At 42.5% G+C, this 21,462-nt stretch overlaps 1 protein-coding gene and 1 long non-coding RNA gene across 3 annotated transcripts in view; one reads left to right on the top strand and one right to left on the bottom strand.

Annotated features, from left to right (window-relative positions):
- The window catches only part of CNN3 (calponin 3), a 55,885-nt gene continuing 34,691 nt past the window's right edge, over window positions 269-21,462 (bottom strand). For both annotated transcript variants that reach the window (XM_021404574.1, XM_021404575.1), the window contains 6 exons: window positions 5,259-5,380; window positions 4,754-4,820; window positions 3,303-3,440; window positions 2,728-2,844; window positions 1,901-2,047; window positions 269-1,376 (listed from right to left, as the gene is read on the bottom strand). In XM_021404574.1, the coding sequence (XP_021260249.1) occupies window positions 1,029-1,376; window positions 1,901-2,047; window positions 2,728-2,844; window positions 3,303-3,440; window positions 4,754-4,820; window positions 5,259-5,380 (939 nt within the window). In that variant the 3' untranslated portion in view covers window positions 269-1,028. The remainder of the gene's footprint in view (window positions 1,377-1,900; window positions 2,048-2,727; window positions 2,845-3,302; window positions 3,441-4,753; window positions 4,821-5,258; window positions 5,381-21,462) is intronic.
- Window positions 5,299-9,767, top strand: LOC110402473. The gene is made up of 2 exons (XR_002441112.1): window positions 5,299-5,436; window positions 6,016-9,767. It is a non-coding gene; the product is annotated as an uncharacterized LOC110402473 (long non-coding RNA).

Raw genomic sequence — 21,462 nt, 5'->3', positions numbered from 1 at the left:
CATAATCTCACAGTCACGTAGAGGGGAAGTGAACTCTGCTATGAAGGAATTACATTCCTTTCTTGTTAAGTCACTGTCACTCACTCCCTGAAGATTTTTACTAGGCTGTTAGATTAAATTCTGGGGAAAAGAAAGAACTTGGATTGCAACAGACAGCACTTCAACATTATCCTTAACACAGGCAATGATGGTGGTGATTTGGGAGTAATTTCTGTGCTGTCTCTTTCTTAATAATGGCAGCATAACAAATGAGACAGGGTCTTCTACATACCTTTAAGAAAAAATATTTATTTATAAAAATACACTGGGATCAGTTTGAGAAGTGTGGCAATAAATACAGTTCAAGGAAGAAAAAGCACTTCTACATGGATATATTATGGCACAATAAAAGGTAAATGCACCATCAGACATGGGACTTCCATTGGCTCAAGAATTTGTACAAGCTCCCTTTTTAGTAAGACAACTATTTCTAAGAGTTTGGTCAGTGTGGATAATGGAATGAATATGAAATCACAAATGCACACATCTAATGCAGGACTCACCATTAGCAAACAATACCTTAAAAACATAGTAATGATATTTAAATCACTCGTGATGTCTTAGACTTAATTGGCAAACACCACGTTTAACTTTGAGCATTAAATTCTTTGATCTCATCTGGAAAACAGAAAAGCTGTAAATATGTAAAAAGAAGGCTTAATGTGGTACGTAAAAACCTACTTAAGTAGATTGTAAAAATGCATAGCTCCTTATTAGAAGACCTGGCTGTACAAGAGCACTCCCCCTTTCACAGTATTCCTTTTTACTTCATATGCAGTTATTGGTTATGCTGTAGACTACAACTGTTACAGCACTAAAGGCAACTAGACAGGGAAAGGGCAGAGAAAGAAAAGAGGAGTGTATGTAAGGCAGTATTTCTTTAGGTACATTAAGTATAGTCTGTAGGAAAGACAGGTAACAATTCCACAAGGCTAGTTTCGTTCTTACTGAATAAAATAATGGACTAATACTGAACTCCAGATGCAAATCTAGTAATCAATGCCTTGGTCACTGTACTGACCATGGTAATCTCTTTGATAGTCATCTTGGTACTCTCCGTGATAGTCATCTGGGTATTCTGCCTGATAATCGCTATCGCTGATTTCTGACCCGTTAGTTCCTGTTCCTTGGCTGCCATTATGAATGACAGGTTCTGTTGGTGCAGCACAGTACTTGGGGTCATACACTTGCCGTCCAAGCCCATACACACTCATTCCCTTCTGTGAAGCTACTTTGTTGGTGCCCATTTGTAATGAAATAGTCGAGTTATCCACAGGTTGCAATATGTGCTTCTGATCATAGATGTCTCTTCTGGTACCTGGTGCCAGCATACCAGCCTAGTAAAACAGGATTGTAGAGGTTCGGTAAGGTCAGGAGCTGTGATTACGGGGTTTATTATTACAACTTGTACAACTCACTGGAAATAGTAGAAACTAGGAATCCAAGCACAACAGAACAGCAGGAAGCGTTCACTAGTAAAAAAGACCCTGCTGAAAGATCAATTTAATCTCCCTCATTAGAAAGAAAATACTTTGGTGGTGGTGGTGCCCAAGATGTGATTATTGTGTTTAGTTAGTACTGGAAACGAAGCTGTGATTTTCTTCTGACACAACATAGCCAGATGAAAGCTCTAGAAGCATTGTGTCATTTTTATGCCTGAAGATTTCCAGCACAGAACACATCAGTTAATGATAAGAAATTTAAGTTCTTCAATTACTGCATAGAAGTACAGCTGAATGGTACTTTCTTGCTGCTGTCAGCAAGACACTGCTGCTGCACACACCTCATTTGCCCACCCTGTGAGCTTGCCCAGGCTGAGAGCTGTATCTGCTCTGGAAATGTCACACGTAGTCCTCCTTACCTGACTGGCTCCTTTGTTAGTGCCCATCTGTAGGCTGATTGTTGTCTGGTCAAATGGCTTATCAGTTTGCATTTTTGGATCATAGAGGTGTCTTCTAGTTCCATAAGCGGTCATGCCTGCCTGACTGGCGCACTTATTGGTGCCCATCTTTATTGGGAGAAGGAAGAGGTGGACAGAAAAAGTGATTTGTCTGTACAGCAAGACAGTGTAAGGAAACAAGTACAGTTGCTAGCTGTGATGGCTGACAGAAAAAGTAATTGCAGTGCGTGTTGAGGAAAAACAGTGATCTAGCTTGATCACTGCCTGTAATAAGTTACCATTTCTCCATAACGAGCTTCAAAAGGAAAAGTAAAGGTAACTGTCATCCCAAGGTGTTCCAGTGATTGGCATTTGCCCAATTGCATTTACAGTAAGAAACAGATGGGTGCATTGAAATACAATCATCAGCTCCTACCATGGACAGTACAGACTCAATGTCACTGCCAGAACTTGTCTGCCACAGCAATTGTACAATTTCATTCAGACTCTTTTCAAAGCCACTGTCAGGGACCAAGATGATACTGCTAATATTAGCTAATCTTTTCCTCCTTATTACTTCTTACTGCAGATTTAAAACAAACACAAAAACCTTCTAGATAGTCACACGAGTATATAAAGCCAATCAACTGCTTACAGGAATTAAAACATCACACCTCCTTCCACAACAAGAATACACTGTAACAGTGCAGGTTTCTTTCTTTTTTTTTTTTTTTTGCATTAAAAATATCCCTATTAATCAAAACGAAGTTGTTCTCAAATGTAACTGCAAACAAGAATTTCATACTTACCTGTAGGCCAATTACACTTTGACCAGCTTTTAGTTTTCCCGCATCAAAACTTCGTGCTTGTTTCTCAGCATATTTGACACCAATATCAATTGTAGTGTGAAAACCTTTGGTTTTTGCCTATTTAGCAAGAAGGAAAATAGAGTATTCAGTATTAAGTAGAGTTTCTGTGACTGGAACACTGCCTTTACAGCCTGTATGGAGAACTAGGCTGACAGGCAGTCTGCCTTTGTACCTGGTCCTGGGCTGTCAAGTGATGCCACACGCAGGATTACCTCATGAGAAACTGTGTCAGGAGTGGGAGGAGATAACCACTTCTGCCCCCATTTGAGCGTGCGCTCCAAAGGTACTTAAGTATCTTTGTCAGAGTGAGAAGGATAATCTGCAGGGATTAATGTTCTCTCGTGCGCCTCCCTAGTTCAGGTCAAAAATCTTAACTCCAAGCCTTTGCTCAAGGAATGAGGTAGGACACAGCTACCATCTCAGGAGCAACTTCTGCAGTTTCTCAGACTCAGGATACTATCTATCTTCGCTTGATAGGTTGGGCTTCTGCTGGTGCCAGGGGTACAAATACTTACCAGACCTGCTAGTGCCACGAGAGTAGTCTGTACTTGAGTCATATTTCCATTTTCAAAAAGATCGTTGGCTTCAAAAATATCATGTGGCTTCATGCCATAGACTTGGATGGCTTTGATAAAATTGCCAATGTTCTCCAGCTAAACAGAAACAAAAAAGCCAGTTTTCTATTCAGTGTTTCAATTCAGAAACTAAGTAACTAGTTTAAAATTGAACTTCTTGGTATTGGGTTTTGTTTTGCTTTTTTTACACACATTCTTTGCCTTGTGGAAATGGAACAGAACAGTTGGCATGGTTAAGAGTAACTATTGAAGAGTTTGAGATTACTTTTGTTAGTTTTAATGTGGACTTCAGAAATCAGACTGTTCATCTATCCAGCATCTCTCTGTCAGTATCTATTAGAGGGGTGTTTTGATGACAGAACTCAACTGTTTCCATACCAAGAGAAATCCTAATTCAAAGCTTCAAGAATTGATTTTGAGCAAGATAATTAAAAACACAGCCACGTGGGTAGTAAGAATGTTTACTCTAGTCTGAAGGTACTGACTTGCTCACCTACTGGGACAAATTCAGACAAGCTTTATTAGGACTGTGTGCTGTAGAAACTGGAAAGTAACATGGAGTATACAAGTAAGAACAATCTCACCTTTCCTTCTGGAGTCATGAGAGACATTAAAATCCTCCACTGCATTTGTTAGTGTTCAATGCCAATAAAAACAAGAGACTGACACAGCAGCATTAAGTTAGACTCAACAATAGTAAAGCCAGCAACCCTTCCAATACATACTCTAAAGGCACGTTGCTTTTGGTCGTCATGTAAGGATTTTTAAAAAGTGCAAGATAGACCACCCATATGAGATCAAATCTGGATGTACTGAAGTCCAATAGCTAGTGTATTGATTTGTTTTTCTGAGTTTTGTTGCAAAACATTTCCTCAAAGACTGTTCCCCATGTCCCCTAGGCATTTCTCAGGAGGATGCTGCACATAGTGACCTCTTATGTCCAGGTACAGGCAAGCCGCTGACCTTACAGCCTGCAGAGCTGCCCAGATGGAATACGCTAGCTGTCATTTCATTAAAGGTTAGGTGTTCTTTTTTGGTTGGTTCTTTTGATTTTGTTGTATTTTCTTTAAACTTGGAAAGGCCGTGCTATATGGCTCTATGTTCTTCCCCCACGTGAAACTTCATTTATTAGCTAAAGCATTACTACTAAATATGTATAGTCAACTGCCATTTGCAAACCATTAGCTGTTAGAATTGCTTTCTATTAAATGCTGTTCACGTTCACAGCAACCTCGCTCAACTGTTGTGCATGTATCGTGTTACACATATACAAAACTTGACACTATCAGGATTTAAGGCACAGATATTCACAAGAAATTTGTTAATGGAAAAGAACTGTTTGGAGGTTGGAGGGGTTAGAGGTATAGTTTTGGGTTGGATTTTTGTTTTACCTGGTGCCAATTTAGTTTTGATTGATTAATTTTCTTCACTGATCCTGGCTGCAGCTTATTTATAAGCCTAGGGAGGTGAAAAAAAGGGAAATGCTTAACAATATATCTCATCCTTATACCGTCTCTGTAGGCATTATGTAATACTTTCACTCATATTTCATTAGCTGCATTAGTTTAATCAGAATGGTTAGGTTTTTATTTATACCAACTGCCTAGCTCAGACAAGTAACAAGAATTGTTAGAATTGTTGTGTGCCATTTCATTATTATAAAAAAGAGCTTCATCATTACATTTAGAAATATTTATAAATCTTTGCAGAAACATAAAGAAGATTTGAGTTAAATTCTGATTCTTCTCCACAATTTCCAAGAAGCTTCTCCCACCCTACTGTCAGCTGTCTTTGACTCCCATTGTTGATGTGTTTGAAGGGGACTTTTCAGAAAGTCTATATGCATTCTGCAAATGTAGAAAACTGCTGAAATAAGGTTACTTAATAAATGCTTACTCGCATAAGATGATGCCATCTTTTAGTCCCAGCTGGAAGTTTGCACCAATGCTCAGGCCTGTAACCTCTTCTATCCAGTTACGCAGGTCTTCTTCTATCTGGGGATCATACTTCAAGGCGATCTGTAACACATGCAGTCACAAAATTACTTCGCAAGAAAAAACTGCAACTCCTTCCCGTAAGTGTTTCAGAGAGTTATGTTCTAGCATCTATCTAGTACTGTATTTCAGATATCAGGCTACAGGTGTCTTTATTCCTTTTACTGTAATGTTTATGGCTTTACTGAATGTTTATTTGTAGATACTCCTTTGAAGCACTTGAACAGTTCTTCCTACTGTAAGATTTCCTAGAACTTAAGCATACTCTTTAGACAGCTGCACAGGGATAATGACTTTTTTGAAAAAGTATTTTACACATAAGTTGTACTTCTGCAGCAAGTTAAAAACTGAAACAGTAGTTTATAAAAATGCTGTATTTCCAAGCCATCGGTACTATTGCTTCAATACAGATTTCCAGATGGAACTTATACATAATAGATTTGATGTTATTTACAAGAAGATTATAGTGGATTTGCTGCTTTAGCTAGATTATGACTAATGGAGATGGATTGTGAGGTTTTCCCTGTTGCCACAGCATTAACAGTTATCTTGCTGGGCACTTAGGGGGGTGGGGGGTTTTCTTTTGTTGGTTAGTTGTTGTTTTTCTTCAAGTTAAGAGTCAGTATCCCTAATGTATCTCTTTTCTTTGGGTTTGCTAGAAGACTCAGGTGGAATAAGCAGCGATCTCGTGTCTTAATTGTAAAGTTACTGCAAAGCACTCTTATGTTATGGAGGAAACCTGCAACAGTCTTAGAAATTCAAGGCATCAAACGGAGGCCAAGAGTTGTTAGCAAGGTGACTTGAAAAACTCCTTTCCCACACACTCAGACCTCACCATTCAGCATGTCAGTTGGTGCTGCACACGCTGCAGTCAGTGGGAAGCAGCACGCTCCAACCATGCCGGCAGGAGCCAAGCTCAGCTCTGCCCTTTGTTCCCTGCTCCACCCAGAGGATGTTGAAAACAGCTCAAGTTTCCTTTGGTTTAAATCTGTTACTTCTGCAGTGCTCCCAACATGGGCAATTTGGAGAAAAGGGTTTACATCACTGGAAGCAACCTTAGTCCTACATAACCTGCTCCTTTTTGTGCAAACAGAACAAATCATCCAAGCACAAGATTTTATGGCACAACTAACCTCTGCTGGTGCAGAGGTTGGCAACGCTTCTCTGTGTGCATTACACGGCACAGCAAACAAAGCTGGGGATGAGCGAGCTGCCCCACCAAGGCTGAGCAGCACCCGCAGTGCTCCTTGCTGACAGCCCCGCTGGCCACCGGTTAGTTCCTCATGGGAAACTTGGCTAAAGCCAGTCACGTGCAGACCTGAAGTTTCAGACTTGATGCAGACTTGGGCCCAGAAAAGCTAGGTATCAGCAACCATTTTGTACTGCAGGAGATTGCAGTTCCAACCTATGCGAATTACTTGGATTGAGGCAATTACTACATCTTGGCTAGCATTACTAATCCCCAACTCCAAACCAACCACACTAAAAATCATACAGTATGCCATTCTCTGCTTTCTTCTAAGGGAATGGAAAATTCCTATATCTCTGGCTTTACTTCAGAAATTTATGTGCGCAATGCTTATTTTCCTTTTCCTTGAACTGTTTGTAATAGCACTGCTGCGGTGCCTAAGTTACAGATCAGGATAATTCCCTTGTTGATCACTGTGTAGAAGTCCGTGCAGCTTTCTGCACAAGCCCTGAGTACCTTGGTGCTTAGGCCAATGGTGGTCTGACATCCTCAAGCTCTCTCTTTTCTCATAGAGGAGAAAAATGGAAGAAAGCTCGGGTAATAAATACTGCCTAGTGGAAGGAAAGTGCATATTTGTTTTTTTTTATGAAACCTTTCTGAAATTAAAAGGTGAGAAATGGACTAGAAAAGTTAACAGTTCACAGCTCCACAGGGAAAGCCACCACACCTTTGTGTCTGTTTTTTTTCAAGAAGATAGTCCTCTTGTGCTTTCCTAAAGTTTAGTGCCAGAAGCAGTGCTACCATGTTTTTAGTGATTGTAGCAATAGCACGGAGTGGGTAGCCCCTTTTGCAAGGGGCCCCAGCCAGAAAGATTCATTGCCTTGAAAATGGTGATGAGGAAGCTGGTTATTGTCCTTCTCCTTCCTAACCTGGCAATCAGCTCACAAACTATTTTCATGGTTCGTTTTGTTTCCTATGGAAACACAGCATGTGTGATCACACCCTGAATCTGTCTTCCTGGTAACATCTGAACAAGCTACTCAAGTTCTGCCAAACTCACTGAAGAGCTGCAGTCGTGGACGTAACTGAAGTTTTGTTTCTTTGTCTGTTTTTTTGAAGTATTTGGAGTATAGGAGAGAAAGATCCCCTAAGTATAAAACACAGCATCATATCGTTATTCCACATCGACGAATCTACAGAGACCTTATTAAAGTGCCCAGATGCAGGCAAGATACTGAAATGCCAAGTTTAGAAAAAGAAAGGACTCATACAAAGATAAGAGCATAGCATGCTCTGATATTCTAGTTAGCAGAGAGCAGGCAATTGGGGCTGGCTGTGTGGGTGGAGATGGTTTGTGCCACATTAAGACAGCAGTTCTAACACGCACATGGTTCAGAGGGGGGCCAGAGCCAGTCTCTTCCGCTGTCCTTTAGTTGTGGTTAGAAACATAATGAATGTTCTGTTAGCTGAAAATTCAGGCTATTTCTGTTTCGTTTTAGCTTAAAGACAATGCTAAGTGATAGTTCAGCCATCCTGCAGCTGGAATTGTCTTTGTTTCCTCTTTATAAGTAAAGAAATAATCAGTGCATAAAGCTGATGTTGCAGAAAAGTAAATCAGTGGTGATGCCACCAAGGGACACACTTTAAAGATCACTTGTCCCCTCCCTCCCCCAGTTTACAATAAATAAAAATGGAAGTCAACCAGAGTGAGTTCCACCCAGCATATTGGAATGAAGGAAAAAAATGGCAAAAATTTTCCTTATTTAATATCAAGTACATTCCATATTTGAGATTACAAATGAGATGAATACTAAATGACTACCCCCACTGCTTGAGCTACTTGGAAGGAGTTGGATGGAATTTCATCCTGTCTCTTGAAAGATATTTACTTTGTTGGAGTACTTTACATGCATTTAAATCCTCGGTTTTTAAAGAGGTTTAAAAGTATCTTGGGGGTATCACTACTGCGCTTATCTAGAGATAGGGGGAAAAAAATTAAATCACATGAGGAAACTTGCATTTTTGGCACCAAAAACATTACTGTTAAGTCTGCACATTTTCTGAACTGTCTTCAGTATGATGCAGTTTGACCTAAACATGACAAAGGGTTTTATGTCTTTAACAGGTGGGCAACTAGGTTACTAAATATCAAGTGGTGATTGGTTCTTTGTGAATTATATTTAATCTATCTGAAAAGATACAGACACAGAAACATTAGAATCCAGGCTAAGCATGTGACAAGAGGGCTTAAGTTAAGCTGGGCAGGCATTAGGTCAGTGCTACCGGAGGGAGGTGTTCTGCTTGCTTTGGGCTCTTAGCTCTTTTTCACTCCTGGTGACACAGTTAGAAGTTACGTAACACCAAACTAGGGAATACTTCATATTTTCCATGTATCTATGAGTTGCTCCAGTATTTCTTTGATTGCTATCTGTGAGGGGAAAGTTGGAAGCATTGTTATAAATTAAATATTATGGCTTTTTCCATTACTACTATTCAGCATGCCATCATTTGACCCTTTTTAATGCCGAACTTTCATTGCAGATACTTAAATCTTGTATGTCCGCAAAAGAAAATACTTTCTAGTAAAATGAAAGTGGTAGCTAAGCAGCTCATTTCAAAGTATTCATCATCAGTGCCACTGAAAAAAGCTGCTGTTTTAGAACCCTGTAAAAAAGATCAAATTGTAGCAATGGATATAAACATTTAAAATCTGGTTTAAAACCAGATAGCATGATGCCAATTGTAAATTTCTTTATTTTGTTCTGATAAATCTTGAAGGATGCACAAAGCTATAAATGCTGCTGCTTTTGTAGACACTTCTGAGGTACGGATTTAGTTGTTAGAGATCTCTCTGAAACTAAGTCTATACCACTGGTCAAAGCTGGAAGTGCTCCATGGTTGTGGAAAAAAGCAAGCAGGTGTCACTTGCCTGTTACAAGCTCCTGACTGCTAGTCCAGTTCATAACATGAAGAGTTGGCTTCAGTTTCAGTACAGAAAAAAGCTATGTAAAATTTGGCAATTAACTGAAAGACAAGGTTTTTTTCATTAATTTTAATTAGAAATGTGATAGCTTCACAACAGGTAGCCTTCAGCAGACTAATATTATATATTACCTTGCTACTGTAAGTCACAAGAAGAGGCTGCAGAAAAAGTAGGCTCGTACTGTCTTTTTGGACTGTCTTCATTTAAATGTACAAAGTAAATAAAAAGTTACCCACTCATTTTCAAGTCAAGCTGTATATAATACTTTAGTTACATCTCTGCAAAACACTCCCACTGTGTCTGATTGTTGGGACAGGAGGTTGAAATCAGGAAAATTTCTCCATGCTTTATGAGAACACTGAGCTTGACTCTTGCACCAGTTGAGATCACAGATGCTACCTTTGACTTTTTCCTGAGCTTCGCATTCATTTAATAAAACATAAAAGTTGTATTAAGAATATAAATTTTAATTTACCAGAAGCTGTTTCAGATGCTTTTGTGCTTCTGCTGCTGTAGTGTCTGTCCTGTAGAGCCAGGACATGACTGTCTCATCAATAATGCAGAGGAACAAGCAAAACCCAGTTCTACTAATACAGTATGAAATTAAATCTCTTCTTCTGCCATCTTTTATTACAGATAAATTAAAGTAAGCACTTCTTTACTACCTAAAACTGATGTACTTCAATCTTACAGGTGGAAGTCTTTTGGCTTTTGTTTCCTAGATTTGTTTTTTCCTTTGTGGAGTGGAAGGAGGGGAGGAGCAGAACTGGCTTTAGAACTTAGGGCACCAGTAAGTCAGTCCTTCCTGCCTCTTACTAGGCAATTCCTGTTTCCAGTGCCAAGTTTCATCTTTGAATGTCACACGCAGATAATGCTAAGCAATCTGATACGCGTACATTTATGCCAATATCCGCATTAGGCTCGAGTCCTTGAGTAAAACTTGATTCCTCTATAGACTTCACAATTCCTTAGACGTGGGATGAAATATTCCTTGGTGATACCTTACACTGACACTTCTTGCAGCATTTGATACTATCCATGCCTTCTTGTAATATGTTTATTTTGGCAAACGGAGAATTCAGGATTCTTGAACTCTGATCTTCCCATCTTGTGCTGTGCAGGTAGGACTTCTCTCACAGCATACAAACCCTCCCTCCAAGCTTAATGCAAGACTAGTAATCATCACCTTATTTGTCAAGTGTATGGATTCCTTGTGAAGGTAACTTCACCTTTGCTTCAAAGTTCAAGAGCCACCGGCAGATCATTACAGTTGCTCAACGTACCATAGCGTGCTGACTTGGAGAGATGTTAGCCAGTATTTCGCACCATAAATGATCTCATATGGACTTTCAGCTGTCCTTTTATACTAATCTTTTCCAAATTACACAGTACACACTGTACATTAAAAGCTACACCTGTGCCAAATCTCCAGTTTAAGAGTTCAGCTATCTTGCTGCTACTCTGGAAAAATACTGTAACGCTTTTTCAAGATAAAGTTTAAACACGCTGTGTAGCTTTCTGCAAGTCACTGAGACTAACAAACACAAAGCTTAGAAAACAGTTACAAAGGATAAAGCTTTTGAAGTCACCTATCGCCTCACAACAGCCACCAACTGGTGCTTCTGAAGCTTTCCCTTATGCCACAGGCTGCGTGCCGGCCAGCACATGGCATGCTGCGTTTCAGGTACCAGGAAGTGCCCGAAGAAACTGATCTTTGGTTAAAGTTGTAACAATAAAAGCGGGTGCTCGTCCAAGTGGGAGTGAGGCAGCCTCCAGCGCTGATCCCAAATGATTCTCCAGCATTCCAGCTCTTTGCATCTGAGCTCCCCTGTTCTGTTCTTCATTTGTTGTTCCATAACACATTTCCAAATCTCACTTTTTAAAAAAAAAAAAAAAAAAGATTGTCTAGGTTTACTTTTTTAATTATACACCTCAGTTGCGGTTGATATTCTGTAGTGTAAATAGGTCACCCTACATACTTAAACTTCAGATTCAAAGGTAAAGGCGTGTAATACTTCTGGTTGGAACCACTAAGTTTGCCAACACAGAGGTTTAGTCATAGAATATAAAACAGCGTAATCTTTAAACTGAGACATAAAACCCAAGGCAGTGGGAAAATACAAAGTTATGATTTTACGAAAAGTGGGGCAGAAGAGGCAGTGAGAGGAGCTCACTGTCAAGTGGAGCTTCTTGCCATTCCAGCTACCACCAACCCAATGAACATTCACCATAAGGACAAATTAAAATTCTCTATTAATCTCATGTACGTTGACCAGGACTACATGTGAAAACAGATACCACGGGACTGTGCATAAGAAACCCAAAGGTAAAAGGAAATGCAGAAATCCAGATGAAAAACAAAGAGAAACGTTGAGAAATGAAAGCCGCCATTAAGTATATCTGGCTAGCGGAACATCAGTATCTTTCTGTCATTATGGATTGTTTAGAGAAAAGCCAGAAATACACCGTGCTAACACTAATGTCACTATATCCCACCACTACACTACCCAGTACAATTTTTTTTTACAGCTATATCTGTTTTGCTTAGTATTAAATGGTAATCTTTTGTTATTTGTAGCATAGTTGATAACTCACCAACATTTCACTGTTTTCTCTGTAAATCAGAACAATCTTTAAAAGAGAGATGGATGAGAATTAATCCAAATTCCCTGGCATTACTTCCATGTGCACCAGCTTAAGCTCTGCAAAGTAAGAGCAAGCCACACCACACAGTTTCCATTCATCTCCTGCCCAAGGCACCTGTGGCCACGCAGGGCTTTTGTTGCCAGAACAGCAGGCAGTGAGAACTCGGTGTTCTGCTCTGTGGCTGTGTGGTAGGACTTTGTGCCTGCTTACAAACCAGTCGAGATGGTCCCACATCTTCCCTCAGAGTGCTCTAACAACTTAGATTTTTGCCTGCCCTCAGACTGAACTGGTTCCCAGTTGTGCTGTGCCATTGGATTACTGCAGCTCTCTCCCATTCCCATTTGTTTTCACAGTTTTTCCTCACATTCACATTACATTTTCTTGTCATAGTTACAGGTCTCTGTGACTCTTTAGCAGTCAGCTCTACTTCCAACTGCAGCAGCACCTGCTCCTGTCACCATACATTCTTCTTGATACTGAGTCCCTTTGCACTGCATTATTTACTCTGTATATTGCTGAATACTTAAATCATGTCCTGCAAAGAAACTTTGAGTAATTTTCACTATCTGTTATTTGAAATAATTTGAAATAATGGGTAAGTTCAGGTTGGATGTTAGGAAAAATTTCAAGTGTTGAAGAACTGTTCAGATGATCACTAGGGGACATGGTGTAGTAGGGAAATGGTGGGAGGAGGATGGTTGGACTGGATGATTTTAGAGGTCTATCCACCTTTGGAGATACTATGATTTTATGAAACCACTGCCATTTTAATTACACAAAAAGCACAAGAATATAAAGTTTCTTCTCAGCTAGGGCAGTACTGATCCCACATGATGCATAAAGCCTGTTACTACTTGAGAACAGATTCTACTTGCTTTTGAGCCCTCCCTATTATTACTGAACTGTGATACAACATAAATCTGAGCACAGAGTGCTATCAGTAACAGGAACAACTATGTGGTTGCTGGTGGTCGCTGTCAGGCTGCTGAGATTTAGGTCCGGGCAGCCCCAGCGTGTTACTGAGTGGGCTCACTGAGGCACCCACAACAAATATTCATCAGGAAAATACGTGTTTCTCTACAGCCTGTGCTGGGACAAAGACCCCAGCAGGTGACAGCCTGGAAACACTGATCTGAAATAGCTCGTTTACTTTTCTAGAGACAGAAATATTCTTAAATGGAAATTACCTATTTTATAAAGAAAACTACTCTAAGTATACTTATTTTAATTCATTACTTACTCTTCTGGCATCCAGCCAAATTTGCATCTCTTTCCAAATCCATCTGTACTCACATCATACATATAAAATACAGCATAAGAAGGTTGGAATCAGCTAAGAATCCAAATGAAGATTAAGCTAGACACATGCTTAATTAATCACACTAAATGCTCATGACTAGCATACAAAGAAGCATTAAAAAGTTAAAGACTGTGGTTTTACTGTTAGTAGCCGAAGTCTTTATGAAAATACCTACAGATTTGTTTGTATAAGCAAAACACATCCCTTGAGTTATTTCTGCAGTTTCTTCCTGGCCAACTGATGTAAATCTACTGTGAGTAGAGAAATTTTGCACCAAAACCAGGCAGTTACTGGTCCTTCCCTACCACGCAACAGATTTCATTTTACAGGTCACTGTCACTGCGAGCTTCCTGCTTAACTCCTTTTGCCCAGAGTGACTGGCACAGATCATACAACCTCATTACCTCCACAGGATATCAGCAGTTAGCACTCCTGATGGTGGGGGGATGTACGTATGCACAGCATCCAGAATTCTGGGTACCACAGTGTAAGCTGCAGTTTCACTGCAGTGAATTCAGGAGTGCAGAGCAGGTTTAGAACTCAAGAAGTGTGGGGCACACTAAGTGCAGGGCAATGCTGTATTAAAATGGCATGTAAGAGAGGTCCCAACCCTAAAATATTTAAAGTTCCATCCTTCTTCTGTAGAACAAAATGCTCACGTGCCCTGACTGAACTCTACCTTTGTTGGTCATGTTTTGCTCTAATTCTTTCCTATCCATCAGGAGATTAGCTCTTTGTCTCTAATGCTTAGTATTACTGCTTTTTTATTCTTACTGCAACTGCTGCGTTCTTTCAAAAAGAGGTACCTTTCCATATTGAAAACATTGCCATGCCGTTGTTTATTAACAATAAAAGGCTGCTCTCAGGACAGGCCATAAAAAAGGGACAACAGTCTTCTATTTTCTAAGAAAGTTACCTGTACTCTTTACTTCTGTTTGGACGTGATTACTACAGTAATTCTGCAAGGTAAAGGGACAGCTTCTTGCAAAAATAAGCAAACATTTGGTGATATACGTCTGAATTACACATGCTTCATCAACTTAACGTGTGTGATATGACCCAATTTCAGGTAGCAGCAGCATGGTTACAGGAACTGTGGCAGCTCCCAGCTCTCCCAGCAGCGGGAACCGCAGCGTGCAGCTACCAGCCCCGTGCTGCTGCAGGGAGAGCTCTGCAGGGCTCCCCCGTTCACTGCCAGGGCAGAGCTGCCTCTGAGCGAGCACCTGGGAGCAAGCAAATGCTGCCTGCACCTGTTTGTCTTCTGCACCTAGTCTCCTGCTTGCAAGACTTCTAGTGTTTAGTCAACTGATCAGAGACAACAGAAAAATATTTTTCAAAGAAGTTACTCTCATTCAGGCATAACCAAGAATAAGTTCAAACTATCTGTCTGTAAGTACAAGGCTGTAGCAGTGGAAATATTGACAGGAAACCAATGTAGCAAGAGAGAGCTTTCTTAGTAGGGAAGCCAGGTGAAGTTTTCATAGGAGTGATGTCCAAGCTGGGTGAACTGGGGAGGTTACTCTGGAATCATGCTGTGCTCCTGCAGCCCTCAGCACAGTAGCTCAGATCCCACCTCCAAGAAAGCCTTTCAGAACAGCACAAAAACTAAGGCAAGGACATGGCAGAACCGTGGCTGCCTTAGGGGAGAGAAGGCTTTATAAAGGCAGCAGGGAGCTGTCATTAGGTCTGCTCACAGCTACTCAACTCAGCACCACTCTAAGAAAAAACAAGAGGTTGGCAGAGTTTGGCATTTATCTATTTGTTCATTTTAAGAAAACAAGAACCTAGAACTGCCTACCTGAAGAAAGTCAAAACCGCTGAGGAAGAACACTAAGTAATTCAATCCAACTAAATGGAAGCAACATATATTACTGAGGCAACACTGCAAAACCAAAAATATTTACCAAAAGAGAATGCTGCTGCTGGATATAGCTACACAAGTTAACAGTTGTTTAGAATCAAAGAGTTACGAAAAGCATTTTTAAGCAAGAGTCCCTCTTACAGAGAAAAGAAGGATTTTCACATGATCTCACTTAGAAAAAATCTGTTTCAAATTGCCCTACGTGTCCTGGCCTCGGGCCCATTTTTACTGAAGGCCTTTCCTGTACCATTCCGTAGGGGATGGGAATCTCTAAAAAGTTTTCCTTAAAAGGATGTGTCAGATGCACAGTGTATATGGTGTTACAGAGCTACAGAAGCCAGCAGCTCTGAATACAGAGAAGTTTCTATCCTTTACTCTCCAAGGCAAATCATAGCCAAAGAAAAAGCCTCTGAATTAATATTCTTACAGAGAGGCGAGGTGAAAAACCCACTGATGTGCCATTGTCCTGAAACAACACACCACGCATCCATCCACCTCCTCAGGCTACTGACTGAGCATGGGGAACGTAACAGGTCATTTTCTCCAAATTTCAAACTAACTCTGAAACCACACAAAAAGAAACCAAAATCATTTGTACATTTTAAACAAGCACATGTCATTGAAATGCAACTTATTTTTTCTATTTTCTGAGACTGCTAATCCCATTTAAGTATTGCGACTCCATGCAGATTTGATTTGCCCTCCTCAAAGGTGTTCTGGCTGTAGAAGGTGTGCTGTGAGCTTGCACACACAGGATGCAGAACTTAAACATTAACCACAGCAAGTTTTGTATTTTTCTACCACTAATGAAAGTTATACTAAGAAGTTGATGGATCCACCAGAAATAAGGTTGCTATAATACATTCAATAAATATACAGAGCTGTGACACTGAAGGCACAGCCGAAGCGCTGCCTCAGCTCCAGCAGCAAGCTCCCAGTGAGCATCCCTGCTTCTGGTTCCTGCAGCCTGCCCGGCTCCACCTCGTCCCTGCTGCTCAGGAGCTGAACCCCAGCTGTGTGCTGCCAGTCATCGCCTTCCTCCCTGAAATGATGGAGTAACCCAAGACATGCTTGCAAAATCACAGCCATGGTGTGGGGCTTTACTTGCGAAATCACAGCCATGGTGTGGGGCTTTACACCCGACAGCGATACCAGGCCCGCGGCTCAAGAACTCTTGCTGGACACTGTTCCAGGCAAGCTGTAAAACATGTCAGGGCTCCAAGAGACAACTGTCAACGTGACGACAACATGCCAAGGATCACTGGAGACTTACACCACTGAGAAGAAGAAAACGACCCTTATGTCATCGTTTACAGCAATGACTGCCGGCTGTCACGGGGCAGCCGCCCGCTGGCCTGTTCGCACAGCCGGCAGCAATGCCACATGCAGGGCAGCTCGGGGGGCAGAGACCAAATGCTGCGTGGCCAGGTGCTCGCATCCCAATCAGCTGCCAAGAGAAACGCTTCCATGGCAAAGCACATGCTTCTGCTATCAGAAAGAGACGTAAGTATGGACCGATTGCCAGCTGCACAGGTGTCACTGCTGTCACTTTGTGCCTGTTAGCAGGCCTGCTTATCGCTGTGTCAGTATTGACGCTGCTGTGGGAAACCTTCACTTGATACGCACTCAGGAGAGCAGCCCTGTCTGAGCCGGAGAGCAGGTGAACAGACACTGGGCCAGACGCATGGAGACAGAACCATGGACAGACAGCAAAGGGTGCGAATGAATAGGGACAGTGCAGTGAAGACTCCCCACTGCTAGAAGGCCTTCCTACTTTAGAACATCTAAACCAAGCACATAGCTATTGATGGGCACTAATGCCACTGTAATTGGTGTGAGAACTCTGCACACCCAGGATGCTCAGAAACGTGAGGGCTTTCTGTCCAGAAAGGTGCAAACGTACGACTTGGAAGCACAGCGAAGAATGCCGTCATGTATTTTAAGTGGTACACAGAGCTGTTGTGCCAAATGTGGATTGAAGGCAAGTTTGGCTACAGAACAGCCACAGAACAACTATGGGTTGTAAACAGTTTTGTGTTGACTTTGTTACCAAAACTGCACCGTTATGTGCCATTCTCTTCTTACATCGAGTGCATTCTCTGTATCTCGTTGACAGATTTCTTCTCTAAATTTATCATGGAAATTTTCAGTGGTCCTTTTATCTTTGTACATTGCAATGATAAAGGAGGATTGGGAACAGATATTAAAAAAAATGGAGATGCTTGAAGATTAGCACTCTGAGATTTTTGGAAGAAAATCAATACAAAAGAAAGTTATGAGTAGTTCATTTGAATGGCAGATCTGTTACTAAAGCCTGAATGCAGCTGGAAGAATGTCACAGTTCTTTGGAAAATCATACAGGGATTGGGCACAAAGAGAAACACTGCAGTCCTACGCACAGCGAGCCTGATAGTTAGCTAGTAAATGTTGACTTCAAGATCTAGAAGCAAATATCAGAAACCATGAATTAATTGGGGCAAAATGGAGTTTGGTGCTTGATCCCTTAAAGCCCTTTTGCTGCTTCCTCAATCTCAGCGTATCTATTAAAGTATTTCTGGGAATTAGCATCAAAATACTGGATTTTTAATTTACTCTCCAGGTGACAAACTGTGAAAATGTATATAATATGGAAAAGGTCATAGAGTCCGATTTTATTTTAAACTAAACACCTGTATTTAATTCCTAACTTGTACATTAAAGCTATCATTTAAAATAATTTAAAAGTCAGGCTGCTCCATACAAGAGAATGGGAATGCAAAAACCCTATGCTCTGTTATCACCACCTGTGCTCTGAGAGCTAAGTGCTCATTGCCCTGATCCTCATTATTGCCTTATCCTTCATTTTGTCATTCTAGATAATGTTGAGTAGAAAAACACTTCAGCAGCAGCAAATATGCTTACAGAAGATTTCTAAAAGAAACTCAGTGAGCAAACCTAGAGGTTTCCTAAAGGAAAACAGTAACTACAAAGTGTAGAAGGGGAAAAATAAGTGTGCAGTTGAAACTGTTTTAATAGTTACTTTTTAAGAAGGAAAAGGGTATTATTTCTATGTTGAAAGGAAGGCTGCAAAGAGAAAGGAGAGGACTTTGCAGGCCAACTACCCTCAGAACTTCACCAAGCTATCACTGAATCACTGAGGTAAAGAACCCGAAAGGTATGATTATCTGAACCTGGTTCCCAGTTAAATATTCGTTAAAATGTAACTCCTGGACAAAGAAATAAAATCTGGTTTTATTTGTCCTATAGCAAGCAAAACACCATATAAGAATTTTCTCCTCAGCAGTTTCAGGAGGAACAGTCATGGTACCTAGGCCTGTCTAGTCTCACGGAGCACAGACATTGCTCTATACCAGACAGCTCCTGTTTGCCCTGAGAGGGGCAGCAGGATGGCATTTTGTTCCCAGGCTTCCCCTGCCTGCTGGCCTCCAGTTACAAGGCTGTCCCCTTCCCCTCGCGCACTGCCAGTGGCTGACCCATCAGGGCATGGCTGCAGTGACTCGCTCCAGCTACTCTGGCCATCAAACATGTTGGAAATGGTTCTGACCTGGGCTGGTTTCCTGACGGTGACAGTGCAGAAGGAATGATGAAGACCAGAGTCAGGAACAGCTAATTGCCAAGCCAAGTTTAACTCCACACACACCTTACTCTGCCCATCTTTCCTCACACACAAACAGTGACATAGCATACCAGAGGTGAGAGGAGGGCACAGATAAGCAGTGCTCAGCTGTGTGCTGACAGGGGAAGGGCAGAGCAGGAGGAAGCAGCTGAGCAACCCCACACCTGCCCCTGTTGCTGTTTGCTCCCAGCCCTGCCCAGCAGGACAATGCCACAAAACCTTCTGCCACCCCCCTCCCCACCTCCGCTGTAAGTTAGCTGTAAGCACCTAACACAACACCAGCCTGCCGCTCTACTTAACACTGTTTTTGTCTCAAGCTATGCTAATTGTGTGGTACTGCAGACACTGCCCTGTCTTAGTAAGAAAATTTACTGCTATTACTATCCATTTAAATCAGCTTAAAGGGCTCCTTGCTGATTATTTGTTTGGGATCAAGTATCCTCTGTGATCTCACGTAAACAAGGACTCAACTCCAAAGGGCTCGCCCTGCTCTGCTGCTCCAGCAGCCAGCTTCCTCCTGGCGGGCACCCAGTGCAGATCCCATCCACATGGGCGGAGGGGAAGGAGAGCAGAGCGGGCACCTGGACTCAGCCCAGGTAAGGAGCAAAACAACAGAGGGGTGGAGCCTCAAGAGGAAAAAAAAAAATTCAGAAAAGCCCTGAACACCAAACCAAGCAAGGGTTTGAAGCTTCGAGACAGAATCTGGGATGTAAATTTTAAACATGTCTTATGCAGCATCAGGACACGTTATAATCTATCCAAATACCACATCAAACAAAAGGTCTCTCTCAACACCAACACAATGCCAAATGGGAAAATGTAGAATAGAAACCAAAACCAAGAGAGCTTTCTGCTCAGCCCAGCTACCAGCATGTCTGCCTTCTGCAGGGGAAACTGCCGGGGCTGGCACCAAACGCTTCTGACATGGGCATCTGACACAGGCAGCGTTCAGCAGAGAGCACTGCAGCTTTGTGCACTGCACCAACACCACTGATAGCAGCATGGTGGTTTCCATCAAGGTCAGTGTTTCAGAAAGCCTGAGTAAGACCAGTGCCAAAAAGGGTCCACTAGGAGCTGGAAAATGGATGTCATTTTTCCACTGTTTGATTTGCGACACTGCAGGAGTTGAAAAAAGGAACTTCTGGTCTTCACAGAGCTGCTCTTGTCTGGTCCTCTGGACTGAGGAAAACAACACAGCCAGGCACAGAGCCATGCAACACCAACTAGGAGGGATGTGGTGTATCGGTTCATATCACAGTGCTTTGAAATTTGATTTGTTACAGTAAGGACAACATTCTCAAAGTTCAAAGCTATTTTTTTCTGGACTGTTTTTAAGAGATGAGTTCATGCGTCTTTGGTGCTCGTGAACAACTTTTTGCGGCTGTTCTGTACTGATGTTTCCAGGACTGAAGAAGCCTGCACACCAGAAATGGGAGCTGCCTATAGAGCCTCCCTCCCTACACCTGCACTGAGGGGAGCAGTGAAAGCCAGCGGCTGACACCCACAGCAGACACCCAGCAGGGTGAAGCAAGAGGCCCTTCCACCAGTGGTGGAGCGGCTTCGACCCTCCATCAGCATCATGCTCCAGGAGCCCCTCTTGGGAGGCCCTACGGAAGTTGCTGACAATAAGAATTTGTAAGGAAGGACAAAGAACTTCCCACCCTGTCCTCCTACAGGCATTGCTGTTAGGCCTACATGATTCTGTCAGCGTGTTTTCAAAGCAGAACAGCATTTTCCTTCTTCCCAACTCAGAGCAGAAGCGCACACCTTGTGGCAGTGTTGGAGCGCAGCACTGCGGGGCTCTCTGGCAGATGTTTCCCACACAGCAGCACCTCACTGCATGGCACAGCTCCACGGTACAATGGGAATAGCCCCAGCACAGCCACCCGGGCATTCCGCACACGTTTTGATGCTGCAGCTGGTACTTTCTGCTCTCCTTCCCTTTCTACTCAGCCACCAGCAAGCAAAGCAAGGTCAGGGAGCTGCCGAGGCCTGACGCCAGCTGTGTGGGAGATAAGCGGTTACGGAGCTTCACGCTGAGGGCTGCACCCTAGAGCAGACACAGAGCACAACCCATCCCCAGGTGCCCACGGGCGTCTTATGGCCGCTCAGCAGGCGGCTGTTCAGCGCAAGGCAGCGGTCTGTGCAGCCGGGTACTGACATAAGCACCTTCTGTTCCACAGAACGCGAGAGAAACAGAAACAAATCAAAATGACCCCGTGCTGCAACGCACAAAGGTGCACACATCGGCGCGCAGAACCGCAGCCAGAGGGTGCACGGACGGGACTGGTTTTGTTTTGTTTTGTTTTATTTTAAACCACGCCGCTGCAGACCCTCAGACGGAACGAACCCATCGCCGCCGCAGCCACCGCCCCCGCGCCTTTGTGCCCCGCGGGCGGGGCGGGGCGGGGCGGGGCGGCGCGGGCAGACAATGCGCGATCTGTGCGGCGCCCCCGCCGATTGGCCGCACCGCCCGTGCCCATGATGTCATGCGGGTGGAATGCACGGCGC

Source organism: Numida meleagris, chromosome 7 (genome assembly GCF_002078875.1).
Source record: "Numida meleagris isolate 19003 breed g44 Domestic line chromosome 7, NumMel1.0, whole genome shotgun sequence".
Classification (NCBI taxonomy): Eukaryota; Metazoa; Chordata; class Aves; order Galliformes; family Numididae; genus Numida; species Numida meleagris.
The sequence above is the reverse complement of the archived record's forward strand: the minus strand, read 5'-3'. Positions and strand labels throughout refer to the sequence as shown.